This window comes from Dipodomys spectabilis, unplaced genomic scaffold (genome assembly GCF_019054845.1).
Source record: "Dipodomys spectabilis isolate Male_0828 unplaced genomic scaffold, ASM1905484v1 ptg000115l, whole genome shotgun sequence".
Classification (NCBI taxonomy): domain Eukaryota; kingdom Metazoa; phylum Chordata; class Mammalia; order Rodentia; family Heteromyidae; genus Dipodomys; species Dipodomys spectabilis.
Genome location: NW_024870792.1, coordinates 12,027,708 through 12,055,156, shown reverse-complemented (window position 1 = coordinate 12,055,156; position 27,449 = coordinate 12,027,708). Strand labels below are relative to the sequence as shown.

General features: G+C 35.0%; 1 protein-coding gene across 2 annotated transcripts in view; it reads right to left on the bottom strand.

Moving 5' to 3' along the window:
• Positions 1 to 27,449, bottom strand: part of Nckap1 (NCK associated protein 1) — a 95,474-nt gene that overhangs the window by 54,868 nt on the left and 13,157 nt on the right. The window contains exons 2-7 of one of the 2 annotated variants that reach the window (XM_042688235.1): positions 22,890 to 23,000; positions 6,299 to 6,391; positions 5,940 to 5,996; positions 3,765 to 3,907; positions 3,591 to 3,681; positions 641 to 778 (exon numbers count right to left, since the gene is read on the bottom strand). In XM_042688235.1, the coding sequence (XP_042544169.1) occupies positions 641 to 778; positions 3,591 to 3,681; positions 3,765 to 3,907; positions 5,940 to 5,996; positions 6,299 to 6,391; positions 22,890 to 23,000 (633 nt within the window). The remainder of the gene's footprint in view (positions 1 to 640; positions 779 to 3,590; positions 3,682 to 3,764; positions 3,908 to 5,939; positions 5,997 to 6,298; positions 6,392 to 22,889; positions 23,001 to 27,449) is intronic. The other variant, XM_042688236.1, reaches the window with a different exon arrangement.

Sequence of the window (27,449 nt, the reverse complement as noted above, 5' to 3'; positions counted from 1 at the left end):
GTTGTGGAGGTGGGAGGGAAGGGATAGTAGGAGAAAAACAAAGGAGGAGGTAACAATGCTTGATAAGAAATGTACTCATTACCTTGCTCATATAACTGTAAACCCCTCTATACAGTATTTTTACAATAAAAAAAATTTAAAAATACAACAATTGATAAGCTGGATAAGAATTTATAATATTTAAACAGTAGTCAATAAAGTACTATTAAGAGCTCAATTCTGCATATCCTCAGCCCAAAGCAATGGACTATCTGTGTACCTTGTCTGTAACATCTATGTTATGTCTATAGTAAGAGAAATGGCTACAGGATATATATATATACTTTTCTCCAGCTGGTAAGGGAGTAATCTGGGTCTTTTTCTTTATACTTTTCTACATCTTCAAATTTTTGCACTGATAGAACAAAACAAATGCTTAAACATTAGGAAAAAGTACTCATTATTAGTCATATGAATTTCAGTTTCTGTTGAAATCTTAAAAGTTAAAAAATTAAAAAGCATAACTTAACTCATGACCATTTTATAATAAACATTACTGGAAGGATAACTGCTGATTAGAAAAAAATTGAAACAACATTGCTTCAATATACTTTTTTAAAACATCACCAATTTTCATTCATAAAGAGGGATATAGACATACAGTGTCAGACTGTGCAGGATTAAGCATTGTACTAGGTGCGCTTATGAGGCTTAACAATTGGGCATTTCTCCACTGATCAGCTGAAAGATTCCTTCTAGGATATACCATCTGAAGGGAAATTAGTGCATCTGAAAGAGACTAATTAAAACAGGAAGAACAAAGTTAAGAAATTTTTTTCTTTTTTTCATTTAAATTTCAGCTACAAGAGAACCTAATTACAACTATGCTGCCTATAATATACGCATTAGATAATTGTTCTACTCCTACACAGGTAAAACTTGCCCATCTAATTCCCCCACCCCTCAATTCTACATCCCTGTGCAAAAGCTTTACTCAGGAAATCATGTCACTTTCTCAAAAGTTAAAATGTATAACAACCTGAAATATTTATCTATTGATTGATTGTGGTGGAGATGGGGACCAAACTCAGACCATGTACATGCTAGACAAATACTCCCAATGAACCATGTTCTCAGCTCAGGATATTTATTTAAGAATGGATAGAGATGAATCGTCATCCTTTTGTATAATAAAAACTCTTTTATGTTGACAGTTCTTGTTAAAGAAAAACATAGGACTGTATGACTAAGTCTTAAGAGAATTTAACATGTTTTCTATTTCTCCAAAGAATGCCTTATAAAAATAATCTGTATTCTGTCTTGTCTACTTCTATCTGTTCATTACAACTTTATCATCAAAGTATTTAATGTTTCATCGTATTTGTTTCTTACTTCATTTTTTTACTATTCCAGCTATTTATTCTTCCTACCTAAAAACTACATATAGTGGTTCTTCAACAAAGACCCTTCATCAAAAATAAATAACATAAAACAGTGGTTTAGGTATAGTTAAGCGCCTATTGTGCAAGCAAGAGACCCTGAGTTCAAATCTTAGTACCTCCTCCCAACTCCCTCCAAAGCAGCTCAGAAAGTTTCTGATTTCAGACATTTTGAACTTGGGATTATTCAACTAGCAAATAATATAGCTACACAACAAAATAATATTGGAAAAATTTCTTCAGCATTTTTATTGAAAGAAAATTCTTGTAGTAACCGTATGTCAAATATAGTATTAAAGGCCAGCGCCAATGGCTCACACCTGTAATCCTAGCTACTCAGGAGGCTGAGGTCTGAGGATCAAGGTTCAAAGCCAGCCCAGGCAAGAAAGTCCGTGAGACTCTTATCTCCAATTAACCACCAGAACACTAGAGGTGGCACTGTGGCTCAAGTGGTAGAACGCTTGCCTGAGCTGAAGAACTGATGGACAGTGCCCAGGCCCAGAGTTCAAGCCCCATGACTGACCCAAAAGAAAAAAAAAAAAAAGAATAGTATTAAGAATTCTAATTAACTCACATTCAAAGACAGTAGATCACAATAGTAATGTTTTCAACTTTAATTCTGGTTTTGATACTTTTTTTTTTTGCTAGTCCTAGGGTTTGAACTCAGGGCCTGGGCACTGTCCCTGAGCTTCTCTCGCTAAAGGCTAGCTAGCATTCTACCACTTGAGCCACAGTGCCATTTCTGGTTTTTTCTGTTTATGTGGTACTAAGGGATCGAACCTAAGTGGTAAGCAAGCATTCTACCACTAAGCCACATTCCCAGCATGGTTTTGATACTCTTGCTACAAAATATTTTAACCTTGTCATGATACTTCTCCAGTATTTTCTCTATGAAGAACAAGGCTGGATGAGGTAACTAAAAATGTCCTTGAAGAACACAGGGACTGTTTCATTCTATGAATGAGCCCTAATGACAATACTCCGTACAACCAAAATTATTTCATTCATTTTTATGCCATTCCTGGGGGCTTGAATTTAAGGTCTGGGTGCTATCACTGAACTTTTGTATTCAAACTGGTCTACCACTTGACCACTGGTCTACTTCTGGTATTCTGGTGCTTAACTGAAAATATTAGTCTCATGAACTTTCCTGCTCAAGACTGGCTGTCTTCAAACTGCAATTCTCGGATCTCAGCCTCCTGAGTAGCTTGGATTACAAGCATGAGCCACAGATGCCTGGCAAGAACTATTTTAAATATATCTTTAAAGACAGACATCTCAAATTATTTCTACAAAATTCTTCTGTGATTATGATATAGTTAAAACAAATCAAATACTACATAAACACTTTTCATGAAGCAATTAACATTCATAATAACCCATATGAATAGTGTTATTTTTTACTCTATGTTAACAACAACAAAAAAAGTCAGGTTAGTTAAGTAACTTGTACAGTATTACATAGTTAGTAGTACAAAGAATTAAGATTAACCAAGTGTTGGTGGCTCATGCCTGTAATTCTACCTACTCAGGAGGCTGACATCTGATGATCACAGTTCAAAGCCAGCACAAGCAAGAAAGTCCATGAGACTCTTCTCTCCAATTAACCACCAGAAAACCACAAGTGGCACTGAGGCCTCAAAGTGGTAGAGCCTTAGCCTTGAGCTAAAGGGATTAAGGACTGCACCCAGGCCCAAAGCTCAAGCCCCATGACTGAATTTTTTTTTTAATGTTTTATTGTAAAAATATTGTACAGAGGGGGTTACAGTTACATGACCAAGGTAATGAGTACATTTCTTATCCAGCATTGCTGCCTCCTCCTTTGTTTTTCCCCTACCATCCCATCCCTCCCACCTCCTCCCCATGACTGACTTAAACAAAAACAAAAACAAAAAAAAGAACTAAGAATACAACCTTATGGAAATGAGAGCAGACCTCCTGTCAATGAACATATATTGTCTATATTAAATCTAAAAACTATCTATCTATCTATCTCAGTCTGTATATACCACTGTGAATCTAACTCATTTTATGGTTCACAATTAGGCAAAACTACACAGTAGTCATTCAAATCTTCTATAATTTTTCTCCCAAAGAACTTTATCTCTAACTATCCATTGATTATGTCATTTCTTACAACTACAGTAACATTCCTGAAAAAGTAGCTCTTACCTTGCTATGGGGTACAAATTCTTCCATCATTTTTTTTAAAGGATTTTCATAATCCACAATCATCTGACCAAGGCGTGGGTATTCTCGGTCACTTAAAAAATACATTCATAAATTTCAATGAGTTGTAAGCCATCAAACTGAGAAATTTAGAAAAAGCTTTATAATGTAGTCTACCTTGCTCCATGTGTCATTTCATGAGCATAGTTGTATAATCCAATTATTGCCTTCCTTTCTTCAATTCGAGACAGCAGTATCATTAATGTTGTGTAAGTTATAATCAAATCTAAGTAGTTCTTTGTTAAATCAAAGTTCACAGTCTAAAAAAAAAATAAAGTTCAACTTTATGTCAAATTTTTAAACACAAAAACTTCATATTAGTTACTGAAAGTTAATAATTTTCTATAGTTGTCTATTTTTATCCCCATTTCTGGAATCCTATCTAATTCAGAATCTTAAAATATATCTGAAACTTAGGAGTTCCAGATTTAAAAAACTTTGCATTTGTGATATTCTAATAGATAAAAGGGGCTTATGAGTATTGTATTAAAACTGGCAATAGCTTAAAGGACAAAAGCAATAATAAACACTAGCACCAATTTCATCAAAGAAAAAGGAGCCATTTTCTTCTGGTTAGGGATACAGTACAATGATTGAACAGGTAGGTGGTCTTGCTTATTCAAGGACCTGGTTCAATTCTAAGCACCACAATAAAAAAAGAGAAAAAGAAGGAAAAAGGGCAAAGGAAGGAAGAAAACAGGGAGTTATTTTTAACCATTAATTAATTTAAAGGAGACTCTGTCATTATGAATTCCTCTATCAATGAATTGTTAAATTAATAAAAATTGTTATGCATGCCTTTACAAAACTAAATTGTCTACTTTTAAAAATTAGACAAAGGGGGCTAGAAGGTAGCTCAGTGGTACAGTGCTTGCCTTGCATACATGAGGCCCTGGGTTCAATTCCTCAGCACCACATAAGCAGAAAAAGCTGGAAGTGGCGCTGTGGCTCAAGTGTTAGAGCACTAGCCTTGAGCTGAAGAGCTGAGGGACAGTGACCTGGCCCAGAATTCAGGCCCCTCGACCGACAGAAAAAAAAATTGCCAATGCTATTCCAGTCTGGTGCCGGTAGCTCATGTCTGTAATCCTAGCTACTCAGGAGGCTGAGATCTGAGGATGACAGTTCAAAGCCAGCCCGGGCAGGAAACATCCGTGAGACTCTTATCTCCAATTAACCACTCAGAAAACCAGAAGTGGCGCTGTGGCTCAAATGGTAGAGCACTAACCTTGAGCTGAAGAGCTGAGGGACAGCTCCCAGGCCCAGAGTTCAAGCCCCAGGACCAACAAAAAATAAATAAATAAATAAAAATTTAAAAAATAAAGTAAAATTATGGGCTGGGGAGGTGGCTCAGTGGTAGAGCGCTTGCCTTGCATGCCTATGGCCCTGGGTTCAAATCCTCAGCACCACATAAGCAAAAAGAAAAAAGCCACAAGTGGTGCTGTGGCTCAAGTGGTAGAGCGCTAGCCTTGAGTTGAAGAGCTGAGGGACAGCGCCCAGGCCCAGAGTTCAGGCACCACGACTGAACCCAAAAATAAAATAAAATAAAAATTTAAAAAAAGGTAAAATTAGACAAAGATAAAATATTAAAATTATAATTATTTTGCAATATGTACAAGATTTATATTCTGTAACAATGCAAAAAATATGAAATGTTTACTTTTAAAAAAAGTTACATTAACGAAGCCAATTTAAACTGTACTCTAGTCATTTTGTCAAATCATTGCTAAATAACTCCATGTTCTTGACCACATATATGGCATATGTAAGCACGCATCTGAGGGAAGCTAGGAGGAGGACATAGAATCAGAGGGAAATGGGAAAACATACAACAGAGGGGCCTATCAGCTGCACTGAACATACATGAAAATGAACTAAGTAACTCAAAGGCAGTGATGGGAGGGAGGGAATGACAGGGAAAGAGGGAACAGCTTACGCTAAACAAAAGGAAAGAAATGTACCTATCACCTGATATGGAATAGTTGTACTGTCAAAGCTCATAGAATTCACAAACTTTATAGACCATGATAATGACAATTTGCCTTCTGAAGATTAAAATGTGTCTACAACTTTAACTAAGTATCACTATTCCACAATATTGTGAAATATGTGAAATTTATGTAATTACCTAATCTCAATAAAAAAAAATTTTAAGCCAAAAAAATGCTTCTTTAACCAAGCCAATTTAACATTATTAAACTTTGTACTCCAGTTACAGAACTTTCTCCAAACAAAAGCAGTTAGTCCCGAGTCCTTCTAGAAACATAAAACTTTTTTCCTTAAAATGATACTTACAATATCGAAGAAGACTTGGCAAACATCAATAGTGTTTAGCAATTCACAGACATGATCCTGGAAAGAGAATTTTATATTACTCTTTTCTGTCTTTATTTTTAGGGGATAGGGTTAGTGCTAGTGCAAGGAGTTTAACCCATGGCCAGCAACCTACTCAACAAGAAAGTGTTCTACCACAAAGCCAATCTCCAGCCCTCTAAAAATAATTTTAGATTCAAAAGACAGCAACACAGAAAGTATATTTTAGATTTCAGTTCTGGAAGAATTCAACTTTATTATTTATGAGTGACAAAGTAATTATACAATTAATATATTAAGTACACTTGTGAAATACCAAGTTTTATATGTAAAATACATACCTTAAATTCCATTACATCTACAAATGTGAAGTAATACAAGGCCAGATTTTTCAGAATCTCTGACTTTTCTTTCTGAAGCTGCGCAAGCTGTTGCTGCAAAAACAAATTACAGAGTGTATTTCAGAGAACAGCAATATAAAATTTAACTAATCTTCTATGATTGCTATATGGAAGCATAAGCTTTTAGAGCAATATTTCTAAATGAACAGAGCTTTTTAAAAAAAAGCCAAAATACTTGAGACAGCAACTGCTGCTAGTGATCAGCAACTGATAGTGTGAGGCTACAAAACAAATCAAAGCATATTAGTATCAAACTGCACTACTATAAAGGAAAATTGGGAAATGTTAGGGGGAAAAAAATCAGTTACCAAATGAACATTTTAAACAATTAAAACAAATCATAAGCATGATCACATTTCTAGAAGTGGGAGAAAAAAATGAAAAACAGTATGAATTACACTACAAAAACAATATGCTATATAAATTGGAACTTACCAAAAAGAACATCCAGGCAAAGCCACGTCACGCATGCAAAATAAAATGTAGATACAAACATAAAATACAGTAACGGCTCCCTGACCAGATCCACGAAACACAATACATATTGAACAAAATCAAAACCACAACAAAAAACTAATGAAGAAAAAGCAAAACTAGAATTAGACATGGAAGAAGGAATGTGAAAGACAAATATTTGGATAGACTGTTATTAAATTTGCATGTTCTAGTTTTGCATTTAAATTCAATTATTGATACAATTTCTGAAAGGATCAAGTCATATCCAATGACCTACATATGATAATACTGTCAGAACCCTGATACTCTTGAGTGTAGCCTATTTAATAGCAGCAGCTCTTCACTTAGGAACTCATAAGGAAAGCAAAATCTCTAGGCCACCTCAGACCAAATGCTTTTCTAACAAGGTGAGCTTGTTGTCCATGAGAAACACTTACCTAATATATGAAGAAGCTAGAAAACATGAAAAAGTGGGTCAAAGTATCAAACTTTCCATCAAAATCCACATAAGTTTGAAGCCTTTATGTGTTAGTTATTAGTCTTCTATGGGAGCACTTCTATGGGAGCCTCCATAATGGTAATGAAACATTATGGCAAATCAGAAACTTATAACAGTAAACCTAATATCAGGAAAATATAGATATTTAAAAGAACTACCAATATGCAACTTAACACATCAATCACAGCAGTCTGGTAGACTAATTTATGATAGGGTAAGCCACCCTAAATACTGCATTTCCTGAAGATAACTGAAAAAGTAAATTAGGTGTGGAAAACATCCACAAATGAAATATTTTATTTCTCTATAAATTTCAGAAAAAATAGGCTTATACTCTTTGTGATAACTTCCATGTTATGTACATATATTCAATCACTATTTTTATGTGTTTTTTATTGTAAAAATACTGTACACAGAGGTTATAGTTACATGAGTAAGGTAATGAGTACATTTCCTATCAAGCATTGTTACCTCCTCCTTTGTTTTTCCCCCTACCATTTCTTTCCTCCCCACCTCCCCATCTCCTCCCTTCTCCTGCCCCAAGTTGTAAATTTGGTTTTCAACGTAGTATCTTGTACATCTCATTGTTACAATGGGTCAACCTGTATCCTTATTTCAGTATTTTGTTATTTCTCTTCCCCTCACCAAATTAGAAAAAGGTTTATACAAGATGCAGGGCACCGACATTAAATACAGTGAAAACAGGGGTTATTCTGTGGGGGAAGAACATACAAAAAAAAAAAAAAATCACATAGTACATTTTAAATACGTTAAAAACAATAGCAAAAAAGAAAAAAACCACTTGTGTCCCTATCTTGGGGTTCATTTCACTTAAGATCATCTTATATGGTAATATGTACATTGCTTTTGACCTTTTCTGCTTGTCCTAGACTTACATTAGTTCAATCACTATTAAGTGAACACATATTCAAGAAATGATTGTATCTTCTCAGATTATACTACCTTTATCATGTTCAACAGCACTGAACTTCCATGACTGATAACTCAGTCCTTCTATCTTGCTTTTTGGTACTAATTTGTATTTCCAAAATAAAACTGGTAAAAGCAGACTCATAACAGTAAGCTATGAAGAGCCTAATTTGGTTGCTCATGGGCATGTTAATTCCAACTTCTTTCAGGAGAACTGAATGATTATAAATAGTGCCCCTCTCCAACTTCAGTGTTTATAGACAATAACTCATAATTTTGTTATAGAACTTAAAAATCATATGCAAATCCTTATTTTATTTATTAAGAACATTTTGCTAACAAAACTTAGAGGGCTAAGTGTAGTATCTCATGCTTGGTAATTCCAGCTCCTAGGGAGGCAGAAACAGGAAGATCATTGCTCAAGGCCAATAGAGGCCACAAAAAGCTAATGAGATACACCTTCCCTCCCTCCATCTCAACAAATAAATCAAATGTCATGGTCTAAGTCTATAATCCTAGCTATGTGGAAGAAACAAGGTAGATGAACCCCAGTCTAAATCTCTAGATTTTATCCAAAAAAATAATTAAAACAAAGTGGTAGGGCACTTGACTGGAAAGTACAAGGTCCTGACTTTAAACCCCAGCACCGCAAACTAAAACAAAAACAATAAAACAAGAGCTTTCTTCCAGTTAAATAAATGCTAAATTACAGATCCAAAATTGGAAATCTCATTCTAAAAATAAAAAATCTCTTCTAAAAATAAGAAAGTGTGTACTCTTCTATGTGCTCACCATCTTCCTTAATAGTCACATCATAGTTTAAATTTCTCAATTTTATTCTAAAATTGTATTTCACTATTTGCTGACTTCAAATGTGTATTGATCTCTAAAATACCTAAGTTCAAAATACAAAATCAAGCATTTAGGGGCCCCTACAATCTGGCTAACTGCATTTCCTGATCTAAGTTGCCCATACATCCATTTATACACTATACAGTATGTATATTTTATTATTTTCTATATACATCTCATACTTTGTTATTATTGTTTCCCTATTGGGATATCCAAATCACACTGATTAAACCTCTCAGTTTAAATTATCATTTGATTTTCCAACAGCTACCCTTTACATTCTTCTAGAATGTAAACATTATCCTCCTCTAAATGAGCATAATTTCTAACAGCAGCTATTCACTTTCTATTTTATCATAGCTACCTTCAATCCATTAGACTTAAAGCTTTTGTCTCCCTAGTTCTTATCAAAAGCTCTGAAGATAAAAAAGCATCCAATACAAACATATAACAAATAAGGGAGGGGGGCTGGGAAGTTGGCTCAGTGGTAGAGCGCTTGTTTTGCATGCCTGAGCCCTGGGTTCGAATCCTCAGCACCACATAAGCAAAAAGAAAAAAGCCAGAAGTGGCGCTGTGGCTCAAGTGGTAGAGCACTAGTCTTGAGCTGAAGAGCTGAGGGACAGCGCTCAGGCCCAGAGTTCAGGCCCCACGACCAGACCACCTCCCCGCCCCCCCCCAAAAAAAAACAAGTAAGGGAGGGAATGAAAGTTCAAACTTAAGGACATTTTATCAGGACAAATTTTGGGAGGTACTGCTAGAAAGTCCATCACTTACTGTTAAAACATGGCAAGGTGATTTAGTATCTCATAGCCTAACACCTGCATCATCAAATGGGAGTTAATTCATGCAATTAACCAAGATAATATACATGAGAACATCTAAGTTCCTGACACCTAGAAATTGTGCATTAAATGTTGAATATATAACAAAGGAGGCACATAGACCAGTTCTTTAAAATAAGCAAAAATAAAACTATTCTAAATAATTCTAAAACTACTTTTAGTGCATCTAATAAAAGTAACTGTGCACTGAGCAGTTATGCCCTGATTCTTAGGTGTCAGGCACTATTACATTTAACAAGTATTTCACTCAATTCACTAGATATCTCTATGAGATAGTTACATTATGTAACAGCAAAAATAAATTCCACAAAACCCTACAAGAAGGGGCTTCAGCTTCAAAGAAAAAAATAGCTACATTTTAATTCTTTTTTTTTTTTTTTGGCTGGTCGTGGGGCCTGAACTCTGGGCCTGGGCACTGTCCCTCAGCTCTTCAACTCAAGGTGAGCACTCTACCACTTGAGCCACAGTGCCACTTCCAGCTTTTTCTGCTTTTGTGGTGCTGAGGAATTGAACCCAGGGCCTCATACATACAAGGCAAGCACTCTACCACCATTGAGCCACCTTTCCAGCCCCTACATTTTAACTCTTAAAGGAGAATCAACACAACCAGAAAGTATCAACTTCAGATTCAATAACCAGCTTAAGGTTTTCTTTTACTTTTGTTAGCACTGGAGTTTGAATCTAGGGCATTGTACTTGCTATGTGATCTACCAATTGATCCTCACACTCAGTCCTCTTTTCTTCATAGATCCTTAAAGTATCCAGTCATATGATTCCAAAGATACCACCGATGAAGAAAAACTCCGAAATGTTCAGGATATGTAGAGTTCTATATTGTACCAAAGATGACTCATTTTTCCTGTAACATTGCTAACTTCTATTTAAAGATACTGCATCTTTCAACATATCTGAAATTTTTACTTTATCACAAATTAAGCACATTAAATTTTTCATTGCATTCTGAGCACCATTTGCCTTTCAGTGGACATATTTTCACAAAATTAAGGATAGGAAAAAACCTATCAGATCACATAATTCGTAACACATTATTGTCACAATTGACAATGATAAAGGGCTGATTTAGAACTTACTTTCTTTTTTTTTTTTTTTGGTCTTGTCGTCGGGCCTGAACTCTGGGCCTGGGCGCTGTCCCTCAGCTCTTCAGCTCAAGGCTAGCACTCTACCACTTGAGCCACAGCGCCACTTCGTGTTTTTTTTTCTGCTCAGGGCCTCATACATGCAAGGCAAGTGCTCTACCACTGAGCCAACTTCCCAGTCCTGATTTAGAACTTTCTGTATCAACTGCTTAATTCAAAATTTTTGCTTTTGAAATGTCTTTTCATTTTTTAAACCATACTTGGTCAAAACAACATGTAACAAATTTGAAAATAACACAGTTTTCTGTAGCTATTTTTCAAATAAGTTCTCCTGTTTTTTTGCCTGTACCCATCCGGGCCATGATCTTCTTAATTACAGGAGTAATTGCAGGAGTTGGGATTAATTACAGGAGTTGGGATTACAGTGATATATGTACCACCCAAGCTTGTTGGTTGTGCTTCAGTCTCCTACTTTTTCCCCCAGGCTAACCTCTAATTACAATCCTCTCAATCACTAAATCCTAAAGTGCTAAGATTACAGGTATAAGCCAAAACACTTATCATAAAAATTTTAAAATTTGAAGCCTCACAGTTTTTAGTACATACATAAAAAATGAGAAGTAGATTTAAAACATACATCAGTAATAAGCTGTCATTATACAACAGGACATTAGAAAAGTACTACATGGAAACAGATTCTTTTCACTAATAATTTAGACATATTCATACCATACATGATAGTGCATCCACAAAGATTTCGATCATTATTCTTAATTTTAGGTAAGAATAAGAGAGCTTATAGATATATAGCTTATAATAGAGATGGGCACCAGTGGTACACACCTGTAATTCTACTACTCAAGAGGCTGAAATCTGAAGGTCACAGTTCAAAGCCAGTTAGGGCTTTGAAAACTCTGTGAGACTCTATTTCCTAACTAGCAAAAAGCCAGAAGTGAAGATATAGCTAAAGTGGTAAAGCTCAACTTTGAGCGGAAAGCTAAGGGGATAGCACCCATCTCCTAAGTGCAAGCTCTGGTACCAAATATTTAAAAAAAAAAAAAAGTGTAACAAAAATGGTAAATATCAGGCATGCAAACTACAAAGTTCTCATCTCTGCATGGAAAAATCTTAGATTTAACCTTTGTTCAGTTAAGAAGCATTTTCCTCATACTTTATATGAAACACTGATTTAAGTTTAGTGTTTACTGTTTTCATTCTTTCAAAGAAAATTGCCCTAAGGAACCAGTGGTTAATACAACTCCAAGTTTTAATAGAAAGATATTACAATTTTTTCTTCTTTTCAGTTATTACCTTTTATAATACTAAAGCTAATTTTGTCTATTTTTCTTGGTCAAAATAATACTAGTATCTTTATTCCAAGCCAGGCATGGTTTGGAAGAAAAGGAAGCAGTTATAAACATTAGAAGCTTCACAAGTGAAAAAAATATTCATCTGAAGCACATTCATTATTCATAACAACCTCGTATTGGAAACAATTCAGGTGCCCATCAAAGGATGAATAAATAAATAGACAAAATAAGATAGATACTTTTAAGTGAATACTATTCAACAATTAAATGGAATGAACTACTTATGTATATATAAGCCAACTGAACATCAAACACAGTAAGTTAAATGACAAAAACAACTGTAAAACAACCATTAAAAAACAAAAAAATACCTAATATTATGTGATTCTCCTTTGCAGGAAATGCCTCGAAACACTAAGTTTATTTAAACAGAAACCAGATCCATTATTTGTCTTGGGCTGAGGATAAGAGTAGGATTCATTATAAATGGACACAAGTGATCTTGTGAGGATGATGAATTCAAGCTCCATTCTAAAGTTAAATCAGGTTGATGGTTTCACAACTCTAAATTTACTAAAATTATGCAAAAATAGATTTGAGCAAAAAGATGGTATTGTATAATAAATGAAGTTTATTTTGAGAAGGGCTTTATGATTCTCCTATGACCAGATTTGTTGAGTTTTTTTAGGCAAAACTGTACCCAGTATATTTTCTAAGGTACTGTATTATACTGTCTTCAGGAACAAATGATAATTGAAATGAAGAAAAATAAAAACTAAAAGGTATGTAAGGGCAAGAACTGGATACTGACTGATTAACCTGCACCTGTCAATAGCACTGACATAATTAATTACCAAGATGACATCTCATCAGTTAGAAAAGCTTGATTATGTCTGGTATATTCAGTTTAGGAATATATCATATTAAAGAATTTTTTAATTATTAAAATAGAAGGTAAAGAATCTAGTTTATCTATTTCAATTGAATTTGTAATTGAAAATGATGTCATTAAATGAGGTAAGTTGTATTATCCCTAATGTGGTATGATGTCTTTTATTTAAAAAGTTATAACTTGACCAACTCAATTAGACAATAGCATAATGATTTTCTAATACTAAAAAAAAAAATTTCATGTTTGCATTCATTACCCATTTTGTAACCAGAATCTTAAATTTCCAATATATTTAGCTAAAAACAAAATATTATATTTAGGTAATAAAATAGTTTAATTTTATTACTTTTATGTTAATTATTATTACAGTTACCTACTACAAAAGTAGATGAAAAGCAACAACTTACTTCTTAATGCTGGTGGCTGGTCTGGGCAGTTTCTCTATTGGGTCTTTCCAGCTCTAGGTTACAATTATATTCAGCAGCGGGGCTAGTCTGCTAGCAAAAATACTTTCTCTTTCTATAAGGTATTTCAGGCTTCTTTATACATAGCATATAAGGGTATTGTTTCAAGAGAGCAGAATAAGAAGCTGTTGTCCTTTAACACCCTTATAAATGTCAAGCCGCCCAGCACCGGTAGCTAATGCCGGTAATCCTAGCTACTCAGGAGGCTGAGATCTGAGGATCACCATTCAAAGCCAGCCCAGACAGGAAAAGTCCGTGAGACTCTAATCTCCAATAAACTACTCAGAAAACTGGAAGTGATTCTGTGGCTCTGGTGGTAGAGTGCTAGCCTTGAGCTGAAGAGCTCAGGGACAGCACCCAGGCCCAGAGTTCAAGCCCCAAGACCAACAACAACAACAACAAAAAACCAATAAATGTCACTGCTTTCTATGGACTGTAACTCTTCTTTTTTCAATACTGACATCTATTTTTATTTTTTTAACTTAAATCTTATTGTAGGAAGGCATGGTAAGTTTATTTCAAAGAGGTATGAGCATATCTTTATTTTTATATTTATTTTTTGCCTTTCAGTTCTTTTTAGACCTAATTTGTTTTTCAGGATTAAACAAATGACTAGCAATTTAAACTTGGGGAAAAAAATCGGTTTTGCATTAGAGAAGCTGATAAGAGTCTTTGCGTCTGGTTAATGAGACTACACTTAATACATGTATTGTCTTAAAAGAAAGCCTTAGCACTGCTTGTCCCTACACTACTTTTGTCTTCTTGTATAGCAACCTAAATGTTGAAAGCATTAAGAAAGATGTTTTATGCATGAAATCTGGTAGGCCTGCATTAGGAACCTACTTTATCCTAGTTTGCTTCTATACCTGAAAAATTAGGATAAATATATACGTTTAGCAGGAACTTGAAAAAAGTCCTGGGGATGGTGGTGATGGTTGTACAACACTGTAAATGTACTGAGTATCTCAGAACTACATACATAGGCTATGAGCATCGCTCAAGTGGTAGTGTTTCAGGCTCTGAGTTTAGACCCCAGTACCACCACCACCACGACCAGCAACAACAACAAAAAAAGATTATATACTTAAAATGAGGGAAGATAAAGATGGGCCTAGAACTGAGAAGGCACTTAGGGATTTTTCTGTATATATATGTACATGTTGGCAAAGAATGGAAGCTGACACTGTTTCCTTAAGTGGTAAGCCTGAAAATAGGAATAAACTTTGTCTTTAAGCTACCTTAGTTTCTTTCAGGTCTTCTTAGAATCTGTTGTTTGGAGGAGGTTTGGGAGACATGGTAAGGTAGCATTAGTGTGAGAATAATTCCTACTTAAAACCTTAAATATTCTATTTCCACTACTTCTTTGAACCTAAGACACCTTAACTATTTACTCTACAATATTTTTTTCTGACAGAAAAAAATTTAAATCATCATTATAATCACTTGTCTTTTTGTCCTGTTAGTACTATAAAACCTACAGCAGGAGAAAGTATATACCCATGATAACTTCATCTCAACCTAATTACATGTGACCATAACTGAGTTAGAAAATTCTCCTTCTCTCCTCCCTTCCTTCCTCTGTCTCTCACTCTCCATATTGAGGCTTCAACTTGGGCCTTTTGTTCCTGCTTAGCTTTTTAACGTTAAACTAGAGCCCTACCCCTTGGGCCACATCTCCAATTCCAGATTTCTGCTGGTTAATAGGAAACAAGAGTCTCCCTGACTTTTCTGCCTGGACTGGCTTTGAACCATGATCCTCAGATCTCAACCTGAGTAGCCAGGATTACAAGACACCTGCATCTAGTTACTACTTTATTTTCATTCTTTATTCACTTACCCACTTTCCTCAAAGATTGTTTGTTATATGTCTACTCGTACCTCTTAAAACTCACAATAAGTATTCAATTTGGCTCTCAGCTTAACTCCAGCCTGAGCTCTAAATTAATATACTCAATTGGTTGCTCAATACTTCCACTCAGATTTTTAATGCATCTTTTAAATCTAGCAGATATAATATTGAGCTTTTGAGTACTACTTCCATTTTAACCACTCAAACCTATTCTTGCTTCCTTGTCCTGGTAAAATTTTGACATTCATTCAAGCCAAGAACCTTGAGGTTTTATTGCTCATAGTCTTTTGAAAAGAATACTGACACATAAATTAGTTCTCAGATTAAATTATTTTGAATGTTGGCAACCTAAGTTTAAGACCAAGGTCTGGGGTAGTAGCTCAAGTGGTAAAGCACTTGCCTAGCTAGCAAGCATGAGGCCCAGAGTTCAAACCACACATATAGATGATAGATAGATAGATAGATAGATAGATAGATAGATAGATAGATAGATAGATAGATAGATAGATAGATAGATAGATAGATAGATAGATAGATAGATAGATAGATAGATAGATAGATAGATAGATAGATACGCACACACACATACACACACACACATAAACATACACACACCACAAGTATTCCTTCAGGGTCCTTAGGGTCTCTGTATAGAGCCATATTTACTCATAATGAGGTACATTGTCACAACTCGCTCATTACTGTATAGGAGATAATTCCCTTTAAACCCGTCTTATTTGTTGATCTACTTCCTCCTAATTAGTAAGTATTCAAAGATGAATGCATGATCTACAAAGACAGGTAATAGGGTACAATCAAAAAATAGTTTTTGTCACAAAGTCAATGTCTGAATTATCATGGCAAACAATGTACACCTTAAGGGGATAAATTCATGAGCCACTGTGAGTCACAAATTGACATGCCCTAAATGATCGGCTCAATGTTTTATAAAAGTCAAAGGAGGATCTGAAAGTTCTAGTTGAGGCAAACAAGTGCATGATGCTGGCACAAAGGAGGAAACACAAAAAGAAACAAAATAAAGGACAACGTTTAATGTTACAGAAAAGGTTTGCTGTTAAACTTGAGGATTTGTGCAAAGGGTAACAAAATTCAAAACACAGAGGCTAGTATATAACTTGACTGAAGCTCTCTTCAGGGTTTTTTACATACACAGTGCTGGCACAGTATATGAACATATTTTAGAAATAATCCATTACTGGTTCTGTTGACCAAAAGTTCAGAAGTAATAAAAGTAACAGTTTCCATTCTTCAAGGGCAATTGTGACATACAGTGCAATAAATGATTTAGAAGGTGCTGTTCTTGAAATAAGTATTGACATCTTCATTTTAGACATAAGCATAATTATACCTCAAGATCATAAACAACTGCCCAAAATTATTCGTTTAGTAAATGGGAAGATCAGAACTCCAAATTCAGTTTCACAGGCTCCAAAATTCATCCTCTCTAAGACTAGCTAGAAGGGGTTAGGAGTTAAGTGTCCTTACAACTAATCCTAATTTTTAATCAACTACATGGGCCTTTAGAATCTATCCCCAGTTAAAGCTGAAGGTATGGTTCAAATGGTAGAGTAAGGAAGTGGCGCTGTGGCTCAAGAGCTAGCCTTGAGATGAAGAGCTGAGGGACAGCACCCAGGTCCAGAGTTCAAGCCCCACGACCCACCAACCAACCAACTAACTAAATAAGTAAATAAATCTGTCCATCAAGGACACCAAACCAAATGGTAGAGTAAAAGCTATGAATGAGAAACATGGAAAATAAAACTCATTTCATAGTTATACTTTCAAGATGGCATATCATAAATTGGATTATCTCTCAATTAACAAATACTATGTTTATACTAAAATTAAATAAAGAAATCTAAAACACTTAGCCTAACATGGATTATATATAAAATAAGTGGCTGTTAAACTTATGAAAGTAGTATGATTTTAATTCATTTGACTTTTATCAGCCTGCTTTTAAACATATGATCATTTATTAATTGATCATCAGGAGGTGGGGACATACCTCTCATTCCTTGATGCTAAGTTTTCCCTAAATCTAGAACTGAATAAATAAATAAAAAAGGACCAATGGTCACCAGTGGCCTGGAATAAGACAGGAAAATTTACTCAATGGAGTCCAATATGATAACTGTAGAAGCCATATTATATCTACAGCTATCAGGAGTGCCCTCTCAATGAAGGCTGGATAGTTAAGTGCTCATGGCTTTTCGTAGAATTGAAAAGTATGGAGATGGGGGAAGTTACTAAAGAGGCAATCAAAAACAATGTTTTGGCTGTACACTTAAAAGCCTATTTTTTAAAACTTCATAAAAATAATTTTTTTTTTTTTTTGTCAGCCCTGGGACTTAAACTCAAAGCCTGGGCACTGAACCTGAGCTTCTTTTGCTCAGGGCTAGCACTCTACCACTTGAGCCACAGTGCCACTTTGGCTTTTTCTGTTTATATGGTACTGAGGATTCTAACCCAAGGCTTTATGCATGCTAGGAAGCACTCTACCACTAAGCCATATTCCCAACTCTTTTGATGAATTTTTACCAAAACCATTACTTCTTATACTTCCTGTCAAAGAAGGTAATAACACCACTTGAACATGGTAGCAGCCAGAAATTTGCAGCTTTCCATCAATCCCAGGTATTACATTTCAAGTACTAGTCTATGGACTTAAAAAATAATAAAACTAGCTGGATGCTAGTGGCTCACACCTGTAATCCTAGCTACTGGGGAGGCTGAGATCTGAGGATTGCGGTTCAAAGGCAGCCCAGGCAGAAAAGTCCTCCTGAGACTCTTATCTCCAATTAACCACCAGAAAACTGAAAGTGGTGCCATGGCTCAAGTGGTAGAGTGCTAGCCTTGAGCTGAAGAGATCAGGGACAGCGCCCAGGCCCAGAGTTCAAGCCCCACAACCAAATAATAATAATAATAATAATAAACTGAACTCCTCACTCCTCATCTCTTAATCAAGCTGGCCAGGAGACTCTCATCAATGTTTTTATAGGCCCCAAAACAAACTGAAATCACAAGACTTCATGTGTAGTATGTAGTACTTTAGCAACTTAAAAAAAATAAAGAGTGTAACATCACACAAAATAGCTGTAAAAGCTATATGACAAGTCCAGGCTTTGCAAATAATCACACTAAATGCTACAAGAAGTTGCAATATTCAACAACATTATACAACCCATTTTATAGGTTCCAACACAGATTAACCATATAGACCTAGTTATACATATGCCAATAAAACTGGAATATCTATACACTGAAAAATTTTTATACAAATTCAAAGTATTATTATTCCAAATAGCCGAGAAAAGTAAAAACAACCCAAACATCCATCAACACATGGATTATAAATAAAATGTGGCATATAACAGAATATCATTTGGCAGTAAACAGATATGAAGTATTTATACATGTGACAACTTGGATAAACCTTGAAAAACACTATGCTAGGACAAAAAGCCAATCACAATCAAATAGGTATAGAGACAGAAAGTGCATTCATTTAATGAGTGCTAGGAAGTTGGCAGGAAATCTGGAGTGAATAGTAATGGACACTGACATTCTGTGTTGGGACAATATAAATATTCTAAAATTGTCTTGGTATTGAATATACTAAACACTATTAAACAGTACACTTAAAATGGGTGAATTATACGGTATGTGAATAATATATCAATACAGTTATAATCTGAGAGTAAACTAAAAAAAGTAAATAATATATTTCAACAGTGTATTAAAGTGTATTATACTTATGGTATACATAATTACATCTCAATAAAGCTGTTATTAAAATTCTGTACTTCAAAAATTGAAAAAGTAAAACTATCAAAGAATAAAGAGCAAAAGCATTATTGTCATAGTAGTTTGCTAATCCTATTAAGAACAGTAAAGCTTACTGATGCCTTTAATCAAAAAAAACATACTATTATCAAACAGTGAAGATATATATAATTAACTCTTGGCAATTTTCTTTTCTTTTTTTTTTTTTGGGTCCGGTCGTGAGGCCTGAACTCTGGGCCTGAGCTCTGTCCCTCAGCTCTTCAGCTCAAGGCTAGCGCTCTACCACTTGAGCCACAGCCCCACTTCCGGCTTTTCTTTTCTGCTTATGTGGTGCTGAGGAATCGAACCCAGGGCCTCAGGCATGCAAGGCAAGCGCTCTACCACTGAGCCACCTTCCCAGCCCCAGCAATTTTCTAAGGAAGATCTCACAATAAGGACTATGCTACACTAAAATTCACAAATAAAACATGACAATGTTGGATCTCACACTTCTAGTCACCAGTTCAAGAATATGAATGGCTTATATGGTTGAATAAATTTATGTTGTTCAAAAGAAAATTACAAATAAACACACATATTAAATTTGAAAACTTCTTTCTGGCTTATGATTTTATGAGTACATAATAATATATTCTGAATTAACATGAGATTTAATAAACTATGTTAACTGAAAGCAGGGAGAAGAGGGAGAAAATGGAGGAGAAAAAAGGAAGGAATGATGCTGACCAAGAAGCATTGTACTCATCTCCTGACTTATGAAATTGTAACCTCTTTGTACAATTACTTAATAATAATTAATTGATAGGTTTCTCCAAGTATATAATCTCTCAAAAAAGTTATACAACTAATGTCAATAACTAAAAAGTTGTCTACATAATAATTGTATATTAAAGAAATATACACTTTGAAAAAAAGAAATATATACTTTGAATTATCTATTTTCTAATTAGAAACGAATTATGATACCTTAATATACCAGTTATAAAACATAATCTTAGCCAGATGAAGGTAGCCCAGGCCTGCAATCCTATCTACTCAGGAGGCTGAGATCTGAGAACTGCAGTTCAAAGCTAGCCCAGGCAAGAAAGTCTATGAGACTCTCATCTCCACTAAACTACCAAAAAAGCCAAAAGTGGATCTATGGCTCAAGTGACAGAGCACTAGCCTTGAGCAAAAGAAGCTCAGGGATAGCACCTAGGCCCTGTGTTCAAACCCCAGGACTGTCACAAAGTAATAATTATTATTATTATTACTACTAATCATAATAACAAAATTTAAAGAACATAATCTTTTTATCTCAGCTACTCAGAAAGCAAAGATCAGGATGACTGCAGTTCCAAGCCAGCCCTGGCAAAAGTTTAACAAGACTTTAAGAACATAATCTTTTTATCTCAGCCACTCAGAAAGCAAAGATCAGGATGACTGCAGTTCCAAGCCAGCCTGGCAGAAGTTTAACAAGACTTCATTTCAATAAACTAGCATGGTGGCATTCTGTGGTGGGTAATGCCTATAATCCCAGCTGTGATGAAGGAAGCATAGGTAGGAAGATTATTATCCAAAGGCCAGCCCTGGGTCTTAAGTGATAATCACTATCTAAAACATAATGAATATGAGAGAGGGCTGTGGTTAAAGTAGTAGAGTACAAATCTAGCAAGTCCCTGAGTCCAAAAGCCAGAACTTAAAAACTTCTCTAAGAAGCACTTCACTCATTTTTATTGGACTGGTTTTTCTTCTACATCAAAATGGCTCTAAGTGGTAACAACACATGATTTGAGAAAATGAAAAGATGACAATGTATCTTTTAAACAGGTTTCAAAAATAGGGAAATAATGAGAGGAGATTTCTAGACTACATTTGCACAAAAAGTGAAAGAGGTAGCAAGGACTATAGCATGGGAAAATAAAAAAACAGGGAAAAAAAGACATAGAAAGATCCCAACACAAAACATATTAAAATGACATAGTATAAGGTGAAACGCTATAATTTTCTAAAAATTCAAAAAAGTTACTATAAAGAAGTGCCAAAATAGGTATACATACCAGTAGGATGATGAATACAACTGTACTTCAATACACTAAAGAAAAGCTCCACATGAAAAGTAATGGGGAGGGGGTCCTGGAGGAGCTCAGTTGGTAGAGTGCTAAACAATGTGTGAAATAGGCCCAATCTTGGACCAAAAACAAGAAAAAAAGCAGTACAGAAACAATAAATAATCTAATAATAAAGTCTTATATTATTTACTTTTCAGAAATGTTTTGCATGTTATGAAAATACTGGTGAGGGCTGGGAATGTGACTTAGTGGTAGAGTGCTTGCCTCGCATGCACAATCTAGGTTCAATTTCTCTGTACCACATAAACATGAAAAGCCAGAAGTAGCACTGTGGCTCAAGTGGTAGTGTGCTAGCCTTGAGCTGAAGAGCACAGGGAGAGCACCAGAGTTCAAGCCCCACGATTGACAAAATAAATAAATAAAAATGAAAGAATAGAAGAAATTACTTAGGGCTAGAGGTGTGACTCGGTGGTAGAGTGCCTATCTAACAAGGTTTGCTGTGGCTCAAGTGGTAGAATGCTAGCACTGAGCACAAAGAAGCTCAGGGACAGTGCCCATTCTGAGTTCAAGCCCCAAGACTGGCAAAATTAAAAAGAAAAAGAAAAAGAAAAAGAAAAAAAATACTGGAGAAGCAGATATATTTGTTCAAAACTGAACCCAGCAAATACCACAGCAATAAAAGCTCTATGAGCCAGGTGCTCATGCCTATAATCCTAGCTACTTAGGAGGCTGAGATCTGAGGATTGTGGTTCGAAACCAGCCTGGGCAGGAAAGTCCATGAGACTATTATCTCCAATTAACCACCAGAAAACCAGAAGTGGTGCTTTGGCTCAAAGTGGTAGAGTGCTGGCCTTGAAAAAGCTCAGGAACAGCACCCAGGCCCTGAGTTGAAGCCCCATTACTGACCAAAAAAAAAAAAAAAAAAGGCCAAGTTTATGACTTATAAAACAAAATAAGAAGCCGGGCACCAGTGGCTCATGCCTGTAATCCTAGCTACTCAGGAGGCTGAGAACTGAGGATCGCGGTTCAAAGCCAGCCCAGGCAGGAAAGTCCATGAGTTAAGAGACTCTTATCTCCAATAAACCACTAGAAAACGGGAAGTGGCATTGTAGCTCAAGTGGTAGAGAGCTCGCCTTGAGCTGAAGAGCTGAGGGACAGCACTCAAGCCCAGAGTTCAAGCCCCACGACTGACAAAAAAAAAGAATTTAAGATACTATATGTTTATCTCATTTTCTTATTCTTGTTGTACTTTGAAAGAACTAGTGCATGAGAAATTAAATCTTACATTCTTAACAACTGGTAATGACACTAAAATATTTTTGCAGTTTCAATGACAAGCATGTCTTCCAAAGTCCTTAAGCAATGTATATAATCTGTACACACCAAAATATAAAGAATTAGATAAATACTACAAGCACTACAGACTGATAATTGCTCTCCTAACAGATAGGACTAATCAATATGAAAATTGAGAAGACTTACATTGTTGTTGCGGGTTTCTACAGCAGGGAATTTTCTGACTATGAATTTCACAGCAGATTCCAGGTTTTTGTCAATAAGGTAGGATGGTTTGGCCTTGGGATCTCCACATGCCTAAAAAACAACAGTAACAAAAACAAGAGTGAAATGCATCCTCCTCCTAAAATCAATGAATAGCCAATCTGCCATCAGAAATTAGAACGATATTTTATTGTTTTTGGTGAGCAGGTGATAAAATGAATAGGCAAAGTGCAAGGATTGTCACAGCTGAAATATGCAATGGGAGACAGTACAGAGATGTTCTTCTACTGAAAAAAAAATGCATGGAAAAGTTCCAAAGCAGTTAGCGCAGAACAGCAGTGAAGGGAAAAGCTCAAACCTAAAAAAAAAAAAAAAAAAAATCAATAAAAACAAAAGAAAAGGAAAAAGAAAAAGAAAATAATTTTGGTTTGAGGTAGAATTGTATTCATCTAAAGCTAACAAAGTATTAAAAATTAGCTATTAAGTAAACTACTGGACATGTTGCTTTCTAAGTGTGATAAGCCTGTTTTAAAATGTCTTTTCCAAAATGTTCTCCTCATTCATTTTAAACATTTTAATATGAGCCCTAGTTCAAAAGAACTGAAAGCTGTAAACACTGTCTTTACAGTGCTAAGATATGTTCCCTGTTCTTTAGGTTATCACACTGTTTTCCATCATACCAGCAGGACTACAATGAAACCTATCCTTGTTCTCTATCTCATAAGCACAGAACAAATGAAAATGTTTACATCTGACCACATCAGCAGTGCAGCATTCTAGGTAGTGATATATAAAGCATTATACAAATGTAAAAAATATCATTAGAACTTTTCCTTAAAGTAATATAGACTCTTGAATACTGGTCACTGTTTCATTCTGTGACATTTAATTAACTGCTTGCTAATGAGATGTTCTTTCTTAAGAAATTACTAAAATTGTAGCATTCCTGATTATTTTTATTACATTTTTAAAGGATGTATCCTTTGAAAAATAATTTGTCTGCCATGTGTAAGGAAATAAAGCATTGTAATTTCTTAAATTATTTACTATGGCTATGTTGTGAATTACAGAAAGAGAAGTTATGAAACATGAAACTGATCTGAAAGCGGGCAAGCGGGCAGAGGGAAGGTGAAAAGCTTTGCAAACCTTCCAAACTTGTCCTTGCTGGGGAAGCATTGTAATAAAAAGAGAGAAAATTACGTGTCAACAATGATTGTCAAACTATGACATACTTCTCAGTAGAAAACTTATGCACTGCAGACTATGAATTACAAATCAAGATTAGAACTGTATGTTGCTATATTCTAAAGGTATTCTAAATAGCGAGTCAGTATACAATAGATTCATAACTTATACTATTCATATATACTGAAATATATTGTGTAAGTGTACAACCCACGTCAGTATCTTGGTGGTCTTTCTTAATCAATTTAAAATAATAATATAAAGAAGGAAAAATAAAGACTACATGCATCTATAAAAATGGGAGCAAAACCAGCAGTGAAATTTTACATACCTTAAAAACAAACGGTAGCCAAGAATAAAAATAAATTGTTATTGGGTGAATTTTGCACTTCAACTCAAATTGAACTCTATTTTAAGTATCATCTAGCTTCCTTCCAAGCCAAAGTATAAAAAAATCAATACAAGCATTCCTGTATTTTAGAAGTGAAAATAGGAATGCAATAAAAAAAACTTAATTCTCAAATACAACTAGATCAAACAATTATAACCTAATCATTTTTATTTTTAACAAGACTGACACAAAGCTACTAAATAAATGCAATCTCCATATAATATTAACATATAATCTCACTTTTCCTCAGACTATCATTTCTTTAAAATATTATTTCCTGTAAATATGCTTCCAATGATCATATTCCTCATAAGGTAATTATATAACAAAGTAAAATCACACCTAACCATCTGCCCAAAAAGAAACAACTCTAAAATAGCCATTTCCTTACATAAATGTTATAATGAAAATCAAGTTTCATAAACATGCCTGAGATAGTACAAAATCCTAAAATAATTCCAAATAGTTCTTTTCGTGTATTTTATTCTAATTATTTAAAAATCCAGCTATCTATTTTAATAGCATCCATATCAAGCAATGAAGATATAAGACTAAAATACCCATATTCCATGATCACAGATTTTACTGTGTAACAATTTAATCAACTAAAATAAAGTGTTGAGTGTGAGTATGCACTTGCATGTGTAAATAGCTCTTTCTTAGTCTGAAAACAATAAGAATGAAACCGTATTTTAGTGGAAAAGTAGTTATAAATAATCCCTTTTAGAAATGATTTACCTTTTTCCATATTGCTTATTGGGTCTTAAACATGAGAAAGCATGGCAAAAAGGTTAAAACCAGATTTTGAAATAAAACTAGACATGGGATCCTTAAAATACTATACAGTATCCTCTAGTCTCAGGTTCTTCATCTGTAAAATGGGGTGGGAATCAGTACTTACCTCAATATAAGGATCTAAAGAGGGTAAATAAATCCAGGTGAAAACATTTAGCAACATGACTGGCATGTAAGTGCTCAACTATTATAGCTTTGTTAATAACAGTTCTGATAAGTCTAATCTGGGTAGTAATCATAGTAACAGTCCTCTTCATGACACATGAAAGTAAGCAAATTTAGTGGTAATTTCCTTATATGATTATTGATTCTTCTTCTCAATGTATTATTTCCCCATTTAGCCTAAATCTACATATATTACACTGGCTTTACTTATAGAAAGAACTCAGCCGTTAATTAAGAATATTAGATATTTGTGGCTTTGTTATTTTAGTGCTGAGGACTGAACCTTGGGCTTTATACATGCCAAAAGCAGACTGTACCACTGCCAGTCCTGAGAATGAGTTTTGTCATAGGATAGCTATGTTGAAATCCTGGCTCTTTCACTGAATAGCAGCTATGTACCACAAATAAATGATTTTTATCTTCTGTTTCAGTGCTTCTAACAATAAACTGCAGAATATAATCAAACTATACAATAAAAAGTTTTAGATGCATGGAAAGAGCATGCACGAATAGAATTTATGAGTATATAGTATACCGTGAGCAATCAAAGTATGCCAGTGGCCAGGAAACAATCGCCAGGAAATCCTAGCTACTTAGGAGTCTGAGATCTGAGGATCACAGTTTAAAGCTAGTCCAATCAAGAAAGTCTGTGAGACTCTTACATTCAATTAATCACCAAAAAAGCCAGAGGTGGAGCAATGGTTCAAGTGGTAGAGTGTTAGCCTTAAGTGAAAAAGTTTAGGATGAATGACCAGGCCTCGAGTTCAACTCCCACTTCTGGTATACACGCACGCACTCATGCACACACGTGCATGTGCACACATACACACACAAAACAATAAAAAATACAAAACTAAGGGTCCCCATTTTACTTTTTCTCAACTTACTTGAATTTTTACTCAATAAAAGAGACACTCAAACCAGGCACTGGTTTCTCATGGTCATAGGCCTAGCTACTCAGGAGGCTGAGATCTAAGGATTGTTATTCAAAGCAAGCCTAGGCAGGCAAATACAGGAGACTCTTAAACCCAATAAATCAGTCAAAAGCAGGTGTGGCTCAAGCGGTAGTGCACTAGCTGTAAGCAGGGGAAAAAAACTGAGGGAAGAAGACCTTAAGTTCACGTCTCAGTATGAATATGAGTACTATTCAAACAAAAAGTATAAAAATAGAAAAATAAAACTATGAGGCAGGGAAGGAGGCTCAGTGGTAGACTGCTTGCCTTGTATGCATGAGGCCCTGGGTTCAATTCCTCAGCACCACATAAGCAGAAAAAGCCAGAAGTGGCACTGTAGCCCAAGTGGTAGAGCTCTAGTCTTGAGCTGAACAGCTGAGGGACAGTGCCCAGGCCCAGAGTTCAGGCTCCATGACTGACAAGATAAATAAATAAATAAATAAAACTATGATACTACTTAAAGTGATAACCAGGTAAACTGGCAAAGATATCCTAAATTGTGAGTCTTAGTATACAACAGATTTATGGAGTTTATATTAGTCATATAAATAAAAATACCACTGTGTCCATATACAACAATGACACAATTATAATAACAGTATAACAACAGTTAGAATAGCAGTAAATCTAACTTTGCAATTCTGTAACTGCAATTCAGTCAGGGAAGTTTTTATACTATAACAACAGTAATAGAGCAAAATTCCAACTAATCAGTAGTCTCTTTATAAAGACTAATTTTGCCCACCCTAACAAAAGAATTTCATACAAGGACAAAGAAATTGTAAGATAACAATTCACAATTTTTTTGAGCAGAGTATGGTGTTAGTAAACTTGAAACCATGTATGTTACCACAGCTGCATTATGTAAAATTAATTCTTCACTGTTAAATTTATCATCATTAAAAAACCAAATTTTAGGAAACTATATATACTACTATACTTAGTTACATTTCAAAGACTTAACACAAGACTAAATCGAAATAGTTAATAAATTGCTGACTGAATTAATAATTTGGAGTACTTCTATCCCTTTCCAGCTCTCCAAAAAAACAA